Raw genomic sequence first — 11201 nt, forward strand, 5'->3', positions numbered from 1 at the left:
AAGCTGTTCTTGAACCTGGATGTTACAGTTTTCAGGCTCCTGTACCTTCTTCCTGTTGGCAGTGGTGAGATGAGTGTGTGGCCAGGATTGTGTGGGTCTCTGATGATGCTGGCTGCCTTTTTGAGGCAGCGACTACGATAAATCCCTTTGATGGTGGGGAGGTCAGAGCCAGTGATGGACTAAGCGGTATTCACAACTTGTTGCAGTCTTCACTGCACCGAGGTACAGTGAAAAGCTTTTTTGTTGCATACCATCTAATAAGTGGAAAGATTATACATGACTACAATCAAGCCATCCACAGTGTACAGATACAGGATCAAGGGAATAACATTTAGTGCAAGATAAAGTCCAGTAAAATCCGTTTAAAGATAGACTGAGGGTCTCAAATTAGGTAGATGATAGCTCAGGACCGCTCTCCAGTTGTTACTGGGATGGTCAGTTGCTTGACAACAGCTGGGAGGAAACCGTCCCTGAATCTGGGGGTGTGCGTTTTCACACTTCTGGACCTCTTGCCTGATGGGAGAGGGGAGGAGAGGGAGTGTCTAGGCTGAGACTGGCCACTTGATTATGTCGAGGCAGCGTGAGGTGAAAAGGAACTGCAGTTGCTGGTTGACAAAAAAAGATACAAAGTCCTGGACCTCAACTATATGTTGAATTTATAAACTAGTCCAAGCTAATCCTCTTTGCTGTAAACACTAACACCAACAGCCCTGTCAAAGAGTCCTTGTCTGAAATGTTACATCTGCTTCTCTTTTGACAGATGCTGCCTGACCAGCTGAGTGTTTCCGGCAATTTCTGGTTTTATAATACCACTTTGTAAGCAAATACATGGGATAAAATACAAATCGGAGTGACACTGACTAACAACATTTTCACAGACAGTCCTGTTTTCAGTGTGGATAAGGATTGAAACAGACGTTTGTTATATATCCTCATGCACTTCCTCCGATTATTTGCAAGGCATTTCTGACAGCAGAGCATAACTGTGCTTTATTTACATTCACCCGACACTTGTCTGAAATAAAGAGGTTTTGAAAAGCCCAAGATTTTTTTCAAGTCTTTTGAGTGGAGCAAGGATCTGTAATTGGGGCACAAGTAATAGCAGATGCTGAAGTCTTCATCTAATCACAGTGTGCTGGAGGAACTCAGCAGGTCAGGCAACATGTGTAGAGGGAATGGCCAGATGACATTTTGTGTTATAGACCCTTCTTCATAACCTTCAGACCTTCTTGTTCTGAAGAAGGGTCGCAACCCGCAACATCGCCTATCCATTCCCTCCACGGATGCTGCCTGACCCACTGAGTTCCTCCAGCACTTTGTGTTTTGCTCAATCAATCTATAGTTCCTCAAAAACGAAGGATTGCGTCTTCTCACGTTTCGGTCAATTGCATTTTTTGCAGAATTACACATTCAAATGCACGGGGATGATGCATAGGAAATTTTAGAGGGATATGGGCCAAACGCAGGCAAATGGGACCAACGTAGATAGGGTATCTTGGTCGACATTGACAAGTTGGGCGGCAGGGCCTGTTTCCGAGCTGTGTGACAATGTAACTATGACAGTAGTGATCTCAATCACTATCAAAATGGCAATTCAGAAAAATTCCATTGATGGTCAGCATTGCACATATGGCCCGAGGTCCTCTCCTGACTAATGTGTCAAACTGTGGGTCTCCTTCTTGCATATGGCGTGCACAGCCTAAAGTTGTAGGACAACTTGGTCTATTTGATCTTATTTGATTGTGCACGCCGGGTTGATTGCATTCGTCGAAACAAGGCGGACCACGTGAAGGTTGCAATTACCCACCCCAAAACTGTGGGTCAATTTGAATGAAGCATTTTACTGGGATGTGGCAAAGATGTCTTCTGACTGGGAAATGTGTCAATGGTCTGAGAGGCTTTAAATGGGAACCCAATTAATGCAGCATCTACAAGCATCGCCATTAATTAAAAAATGAAACAGGCTATTGACACAATTAACATTGATATTCCCAAGAGGAACACTAGGACATATTGATTTGAACAATATGCAGATTACTCCATCTGCTGTGTTGATGGGCCTTAGGACTGTAAACCAAATGTGGCCTCTAGGTGACTCGGGATAGAGGACATATGATAGTTGAAACTGTGCAGAAGAATTCAACTCAACTCAAAAAATACATTTACCCCTTTTTACATATAATCACAATTTAATATGTAACATTGTAAAAGAATTATCCAGATCGGGGTAGGCAAAATCCAATTCAATTAACAGTCTGAAGAAAGGTCTCGACCTGAAATGTCATCTATTCCTTTTCTCCAGAGATGCTGCCTGACCCGCTGAGTTACTCCACCTTTTTGTGTCTTTCGTCAATTAACATAGGCTTTTGTTTCTCTGAAAGATAAACTATGACTGAAGCAAGGAAACTAAATAAAGTGAACACAAAAAGCTGGAGTAACTCAGTGGGACAGGCAGCACCTCTGGAGAAATGGAATGGGTGACGTTTCAGGTGGAGACCATTTCTTCAGACTGAGAGTCAGGGGAGAGGGAACCGAGAGATATGAAAAGGTGCATAGAGCGAATTAATGATAGAAATGCAAAATTAGATGGATCAAAGCCATTTGCGACAACCAGGGGCCACAGTTTAAGAATAAGGAGTAAGCCATTTAGAACAGAGACGAGGAAACACTTTTTCTCATAGAGAGTTGTGAGTCTGTGGAATTCTCTGCCTCAGAGGGCGGTGGAGGCAGGTTCTCTGGATGCTTTCAAGAGAGAGCTAGATAGGGCTTAAAAATAGCGGAGTCATGGGATATGGGAAGAAGGCAGGAACGGGGTACTGATCGGGGATGATCAGCCATGATCACATTGAATGGCGGTGCTGGCTCGAAGGGCCAAATGACCTATTGTCTATTGTCTATAAACAGAGTAGGGTTGGTGGATGGGAAGAGACCTACGGAGTAATGTAAGGTTGTGTTTTTAATCTATGGTTTAAGACAGTTGAAGGATATGAGCTGTTCTCATTTCCATTCCTGTTTTTTTTTTAACAGCAAGCCTAGTCTGATGGGGGCAGGTTGTATCCAAACATGGATCTGAGCGTTTCCAGCATGGTAACACTGGTATCTTCAACATCAGGGTGTAGGAATGAACTGCAGATCGTGGTTTAAGCCGAAGATAGACACAAAAAAACTGGAGTAACTCAGCCGGTCAGGCAGCATGGTTGAGCTTATGCCTGAAGAGGGATCTCAACCCGAAACGTCACCTATCCCTTCTCTCCAGAGATGCTGCCTGACCCGCTGAGTTACTCCAGTTTTTTGTGTCTATCTTCAACCTCGAGTCATCCACTGAGTCAGGACTCGTGTGGAATATGCACGACTGCAGTCTCGACATGAATTCAGACCCTTTCACACCGCTGCTGCATACAATCTGCATACATAACATCGCTACCAACACAAACGTTTGATTCAACTGATACAGCAACAAATGTCAACCTTGGTATTAATGTGCGATGGGATTAACTCAGAGCTGCGTATCGTGCTGGGAAATAAGGTGGACGTTTCGGGTCGAGACCCTTCTTCAGGCTGACCCGAAATGTAGCCTATTCCTTCGCTCCATAGACGCTGCCTCACCCGCTGAGTTCTCTCCAGCATTTTTTGTCTACCTTTTTCATTTTCATCTACCTAGCATTTTTCCAGCATCTGCAGTTCTTTCTTAAACAAAGTGTTCGAAAAGAGCATCTATGAGAGTAAAGGAACGTGGACTCGCTGTTCCAGCGATGAAACTCATAATGCAAACATGAATTTAACCTGCTCAGTGCCGCCCCCCGAGTATATACTAGGGGCATGGTCAATAGTGAAAGCAAACCTGGCAGTGAACAGGTTAATAAACACCATGCGTTTTATTTAACGGGACCATTGTCTGATGCTTGGCAGAGTCTTGAAGTCCAGTTTCCTGCGAGTTTTGTTGATCAGCGGTGAGCGAATTTTAGCAACCGATAGATTTATTAAAATATATGTGAAAGGGAATATATACCTTTTCCACATGGTGGCGTTGGTTCTCAATACCGTCCTTTGTAAGTCGAAGATGGACACAAAATGCTGGAGTAACTCAGCGGGACAGGCAGCGTCTATTCTGGAGAGAAGGAACGGGTGAGGCTTCGGGTCGAAAACGACTTCTTCAGACTGAACAAGGGTCTCGACCCGAAACATCACCCATTCCTTCTCTCCAGAGATGCAGCCTGTCCCGCTGAGTTACTCCAGCATTTTGTGTCCATCTTCTGTGTAAACCGGCATCTGCAGTTCCTTCCTACACGTTTGTAAGTCGAGCTTTATTTAAATGTTGAAGGACTTTTAAAATCCTCGCAACCCGAGTCCTTTAGCCGTTCTTTCTTTTGAAAATGTGTAACTTTGCTCAACTGATTCAGGTTACAGTCTGAAGAAAGTTCTCGACCCGAAGCGTCACCAATTCCTTCTCTCCAGAGATGCATAGAAACATAGAAACATAGAAAATAGGTGCAGGAGTAGGCCATTCGGCCCTTCGAGCCTGCACCGCCATTCGATATGATCATGGCTGATCATCCAACTCAGTATCCTGTACCTGCCTTCTCTCCATTCCCCCTGATCCCTTTAGCCACAAGGGCCACATCTAACTCCCTCTTAAATATAGCCAATGAACTGGCCTCAACTACCTTCTGTGGCAGAGAATTCCAGAGATTCACCACTCTCTGTGTGAAAAATATTTTTCTCATCTCGGTCCTAAAGGATTTCCCCTTCATCCTTAAACTGTGACCCCTTGTTCTGGACTTCCCCAACATCGGGAACAATCTCCCTGCATCTAGCCTGTCCAACCCCTTAAGAATTTTGTAAGTTTCTATAAGATCCCCCCTCGCTGCCTGTCCCGCAGTGTTACTCCAGCTTTTTGTGCCTATCTTATCTGCTGCATTGTTCTAGGAAGCGGCGTGTGTGTGTGTGTGTGTGTGTGTGTGTGTGTGTGTGTGTGTGTGTGTGTGTGTGTGTGTGTGTGTGTGTGTGTGTGTGTGTATGTGTATGTGTATGTGCGTGTGTGTGTTTGTGTGAGTGTGTTTGTGTATGTGTGTGTTTGTGTGAGTGTGTGTGCGTTTGTGTGTGCGTGTGTGTGGGTGTTTGTGTGGGTGTGCGTGTGGGTGTGTGTGTGCGTGTGGGTGTGGACTCTGTGGATTAAGACAGTTGCTTTGTTTTAACAAAACCGTGCTCGGGGATTAGGCTAGCAATTACGTTTTAAATTAAAATAAGCCTGTCATATTTTTTATTTTGATAACATTTTATCTGTAGCTGGGTGTTTTTGCAGAAAGCGAACTTGGTGCAGTATAACTAAATCGAAGGCGAATCTCCTTTAAAAGGCTAAATTCCCTTTAAATCCCTTTAAATACACAGATCACGTTATATCTGTTGAATGGACATTGCACTCAGATAGCACCGATCACCAGCGGAGAGATAGTGAAATGAGAAGATATGATCTAGGCAGCAGGCAGTCACATATGCCCAGAATTCTGGTACCTCCTGTGTTACCTCCCGTAAGGTCACCTTAGCCCCCCCCTCCCCCCCTCCCCCCCTCCCCCCCTCCCCCCCCCCCCCCCCCCCTCCCCTCCCCCCCCCCCCCTCCCCCCCTCGGTCATGGGTGACCATGGGTGTCTCCAGGGTTGGAGGACGCCTGTGCGTGACTTTGTTTAACGTGGGGAGACTGGTGCACAGACAGCCACCCCACGGTCCTTGACAGATCTGGGTCAGGATCCAGTGGCATGGAGTCCAAGACGACCGGAGACCCTTTTCTGCTGCAGCCTTCATCCGCCTTCCCAGCCGTTGTGACGCTCCACTAAGGTCAGCCATCGTCCTCCGCCTGTTCCACCGTTGAGGTCTTGGTTGGATTGCCCTTTGTCAGAGACCTCCCCCTCGACCTTACCGCCATGGGTGGCCCTACCAGGAGCATAGCTCCAGACGGCATCGCTCTCAGGATCTCAGGTCCACACAAGCATCTCCACCGCGACAAGGTGACAATCCGCGTTATGCAATTAACGCGGGGGGTCGAATTTCCTAAACCACTGACCCATCCTAAAACCCATTGACCGTCATCCCTGAGTGCACTCTCTTCTTCTGACCAGAATATTAGCCACTGAGTAAAACCATCTCGTGTGCCTGAAATAGGTGTTCTCCTAAATTGGATTTGTCTGTTGCTTCGAAATTTCTATCAAAGCCATTGGTTCTATTTTTAAAGTAACATTGGCCTATGGACAACATTTTATAATTCTTGTTCATAAGTGATAGGGGCTGAATTAGGCCATTCGGCCCATCAAGTCTACTCCGCCATTCAATCATGGCTGATCTATCTCTCCCTCCTAACCCCATTCTCCTGCCTTCTCCCCGTCACCCCTGACACCCTGACACCTGTACTAATCAAGAATCTACCTATCTCTGCCTTAAAAATAGCAATTGACTTGGCGCCCACAGCCTTCTGTGGCAATGAATTCCCAGAATAATGTCCCCTTCCCATTCCCACACTGACCTTTCTGTCCTGGGCCTCCCCCACTGTCAGAGTGAGGCCACTCGCAAATTGGGGAAACAGCGCCTCATATTTCGCTTGGGCACCTTACACCCCAGCCGTATGACCATTGATTTCTCTCATTCAGGTAACCCTTGCATTCGCTCTCTCTTCGTCCCCCCCTCCACCCCACCCCAGTCACCCTGACAGTTTTACTGTTCCTATCCCCTCGTTATCACCTCCTCCACAGCCAACAATGGACCATTGTGGGCTCTTAGGCCATCGGTGCCGGCTCTGATTTGTTCTGAACCTTTCATACCTCTAGTTTCCCTCTCCCCTTGACTGAAGAAGTCTGAAGAAGGGTCTCCACCCGAAACGTCACCCGTTCCTTCTCTCCAGAGACGCTGCCTGTCCCGCTGAGTTACTCCAGCATTTGGTCGCTGCCTGCGGTTACTAACAGCTGATGGAGTCAATTCGCCTTTTGTTTTTTGACCCATGTCGCCGTTGGAGAAACTTGTTGTGATATTTGTTCGGGAGGTAACATGATGGGTTTGTAATGGTGACCGGGAGAGTGCTCGCTGGTCATTAGTGAGTGAGTGAGCGAATGTGAGCGAGTGTTTGTGTGTGAGAGAGAGAGAAAGAGTGTGTGTGTGTGTGTGAGATGAATAGTGCGTGTGTGTGCGCGAGAGCGGGAGAGTGTGAGAGTGTGTGTGAGAGAGAGAGTGTGTGAATGTGTGTGTGTCTGTGAGAGCGAGAGAGATGGAGAGCGAGTGTGAGTGTGAGTGTGTGTGTGTCTGTGAGAGAGGGGGGGTGTGGGTGTGTGAGAAAGAGAGTGTGAGTGTGTGTGTGTGTGAGAGAGTGTGTGAGTGAGTAAATGAATAAATGTGAAAGAGAATGGGTGTATGCGTGAGTGTGAGTGTGAGTGTGAGCGTGTGTGAGAGTGTGAGTGTGAGTGCGTGTGTGAGTGTGAGTGTGAGTGAGTGTGAGCGTGAGCGTGTGTGGGTGTGAGTGTGTGTGAGTGTGAGCGTGAGCGTGTGTGTGTGAGTGTGTGTGCGTGTGTGGGTGTGTGTGCGTGTGAGTGTGAGCGTGAGTGTGTGTGAGTGTGAGCGTGTGAGTGTGTCTAGATTACACACAACTGACAGCTGCCTTCCCTTCCCTTTAAAACATTGTAATCCTATTAATTAAAGCATGCTCCTGATTGGGCGGGCGGCGTGTCCCAACAGGCGACTGTCTGTAATAAGCTGAAAGTGCGCTGGCGAGTCAGGCACATCGTTGCCGGAGACTGTGCTGGCTGGAGAACGAGCCGAGCCGAGCCGAGCCGAGCTGAGCTGTCGTCCTCAGGATTTAATTTTAATTCAATTCAAAAGGCGCTGCACTTTTAACACGGGGGAGGTCGACACACGAGGAGCGGGTCCGTTTGGGTTCCAGCGATGAACGTTGCGGAGGGAGATCTGTTTCACAGCAGCGCCGGCATTTCTCTCAAAGCGAGGGACATCGTGAATGACACATTCATCGAGCGCTACGCTCACTCCACGTTCAGCTACGGCGGTGCTGTCCGCGGTGCTGAAACCAGAGAGGGCTGGGTGGCCGGCCAGAGCTGCGGTCCCTACACCCTGGGCCACGGAGCCACGGCTGCCGAGAGCAGCGAGGATCAGACCGAGGACGAGGAGGACAGCGACGGCCGATCGGCCGGCAGTGCTCGCAACGCGGGCAGCGACACCGAGGGCAAACTCAAAAGTTCGGGGGGAAAGAAGGGCAAAGAGCCGCGCTCGCTGCGGCTGAGCATCAACGCGCGGGAGAGGAGGAGGATGCACGATTTAAACGATGCCCTCGATGGCTTGAGATCCGTCATCCCCTACGCCCACAGCCCCTCCGTGAGAAAACTGTCCAAAATCGCCACGTTACTGCTGGCGAAAAACTACATTCTGATGCAGGCTCAGGCTCTGGATGAAATGAGGCGGCTGGTGGCGTATTTGAACCAGGGGCAGACTCTGTCCGGACCCATGCCCTCTGCGGCCGCGCTGACCAACACTCTTAGCACCTTTGGACAAGCCGCAGTCTACCCCTTCACTGGCAACTCGCTCGCGTCTTGCCCCGACAAATGCACCGTGTATACCGGCACACCCTCCAGCCTTTGCAAACATTGTAACGACAAGTCTTAATCAACGTGTCACTCCTATCCATCCATCCATCTGTCCGTCCATCCATTCACACCTCCCCATCCCGCCGTGGATCGAAAGGACTTCCTCTCTCATTTTTTCCTCCCTTCATTCCATACCCAATCTGACTCATCTACATCTGTTCTCCAGTCAATAGACTCCTTCTGCGGGAGTTCCTAAGCTGTGTCCACACACACCTTATCGCGCCCCTTTACCTGTTGTACAATGCGGTCCACTTGCTATGAATAGATAGACGGCTCATAAAAAAAAAAAAAGACTTTTGGAAAAATGTGAGTTACTTTTTTACTGTCTTACAAATTACTGCACTCCTTTGGCCGTTCAACAGTTGTTAAAACTATGCAACATCTAAAGTCGTAAGAGATTGATTGATTTCCCAGTAAATCTGGCGGCACGCTGCCACGAATAGCGGAGTTCACGGAGGCGATGGCGTTTATATTTCTGCCTAGGTTTAAAGAAAAATTAATATATTTTGTCAACATTTACTCTGAGCGCACATTTGATGACAATGGGAAAACATTTACGTTGCAGTTAAAGTGATGAATGTGCGAATTCCGCCGTTTAAAAGGGGAATGGTTGTATATTTAAATGTGTTGAAATGCCACAGACCCGTGCACTTAATAAGAGGTGTTTAAGGTAAACATTATTCGCGCTGGTGCTTTTCACCAAAATCATTGAAAAAATATTGTCCTGATAAATAGATTTCCCAAATCACTTCAATTTGTTCAACTCGACTACCGACTGCTTCGTTCATGTACATGTATTATCGAATAAATTGAACAGGATAAAATATACCGTGGATTATGTCATTTGTTAGTTTGACCAGATACGAAATATTCTTCCATCAATGGTATTTGTTTTTGGTTCTTGCAATAACATATCTACTTCCCCGTGTCACTAAAAGACGGGAATCTAAGGATTGGTATCAAATCACCTTCACTTCTAAAGTAGATTTGATGCAATGAAAACGGGCTACGCGAATCAAAGCATCAAACGAGAGTGACTTCTATCACACGAATTACTACATATATGTTTGAATTTATTATAAGTTTTATAATTGCTGCGTTTACATGGACTTTTAAAAGTTTTGAGAAAGAGTTAAATGCTGTATAATAGACAATATTCACCGCCATTACATGCCATCTGATGCAATGAATATCCAATGGAATGCCAGGCATGTTAGCTGCAATCATCTCTGACACAGATTCATTATGAATTGTGTTTTTTTATAGATTGGAGTTGAATTTGGTCGACGAAGTCTGACACTCGAGAATCATCCAACGATGCTGATCTTTTATTAAAAACAGAAATGGAGTCAAATCTGAATAACAACATTATCTGTACACGTAATGGTCTTATTATTCCTGTTCGCTGTTCATTTATATTGTACCTTAACATTGTCGGGGAAATTAATGCATTTACCAACTTTGACACCGGACAGTACCCGCTCAGTCTGTGAATTCTGAACTTGAGTTATATCAAATTCAAATTTAGTTGAAAACGGATCAATTGAAGCTGAGGTTGAACATTTACTCAATGTGTGGGAGTTGTTAGCGTGGTAGTAAAAACGGTAGAATGTCGACTAGTTGGAGTTCGGGGGTAGCTGGCGTGGACTCGTATGTTGAATTGAAGTGGAGGGGCCAACGTGGACATGTTATTTCTGAAACAACATTTAGAGATTGCAGTGATGAGTTTCGAAATGTCGGTATGTACACAGTTTATTTTGTTAATAATTTGATTTTAAATATCATACGCGCACCGCAAAGCAGAAGTGAGTGAAATATGCGACTAGGTTTTTGTTTATGATCCGCTTTATGATTTTTATGTACAGTGTATTGTTAGTTTTTAAGAAGAAAGTTTAGTGCAACAAAAATGTCTGATTTCCCCCCCAAAATGCTTTGGTTATATATATGCAATTGGACTATATTTTCAAGTCATGTTTTCAAGAGAGAGTTGGATATAGCTCTTAGGGCTAACTGAATCAAGGGATATGGGAAAAAAACATTTTGGATGATCAGCCATGATCATACTGAATAGCGGTGCTGACTCGAAGGGCTGAATGGCCTACTCCTGCACCTATGTTCTATGTTTCTATAATGCTCAATGCAATAGGTATTTCCGTATGTGGAGGAAGGAACTGCAGATGCTGGTTTAAAGCGAAGGTAGACACACAACGCTGGAGTAACTCGGCGGGATAGGCAGCATCTCTGGAGAGAAGGAATGGGCGACGTTTCTGGTTGAGACTCTTCTTCAGATTTCTTCCGTCTGAAGAAGGGTCTCGACCCGAAACGTCACCCATTCCTTCTCTCCAGAGATGCTGCCCGTCCCGCTGAGTTACTCCAACATTTTCAGTCTGCCTTAAGTATTTCACTATTCTAGACTATTATTCCAGAAATAATAACAATGTTTTTTTTTCAGTATACCTTCTCAACAATCTTCAGTCCACGTGATATTCATCACAGGAGAGAGAGAAAAAGAAACACCATTCTCATTGCCATAATGTTGCAATTCAGATTCTGCGTGACCAGTTTATA

At 46.0% G+C, this 11201-nt stretch overlaps 1 protein-coding gene across 1 annotated transcript; it reads left to right on the forward strand.

The window, feature by feature from the left end:
- The first annotated feature begins 7763 nt into the window (after positions 1–7763).
- On the forward strand, positions 7764–8699 carry bhlhe23 (basic helix-loop-helix family member e23). The gene has a single exon (XM_033041261.1). The coding sequence runs from the start codon at positions 7921–7923 to the stop codon at positions 8650–8652; it is 732 nt and encodes a 243-aa protein (XP_032897152.1). The 5' UTR covers positions 7764–7920; the 3' UTR covers positions 8653–8699.
- Positions 8700–11201: the final 2502 nt, after the last annotated feature.

The sequence above is a fragment of the Amblyraja radiata genome, chromosome 23 (assembly GCF_010909765.2).
Source record: "Amblyraja radiata isolate CabotCenter1 chromosome 23, sAmbRad1.1.pri, whole genome shotgun sequence".
In the NCBI taxonomy this organism is placed as follows: domain Eukaryota; kingdom Metazoa; phylum Chordata; class Chondrichthyes; order Rajiformes; family Rajidae; genus Amblyraja; species Amblyraja radiata.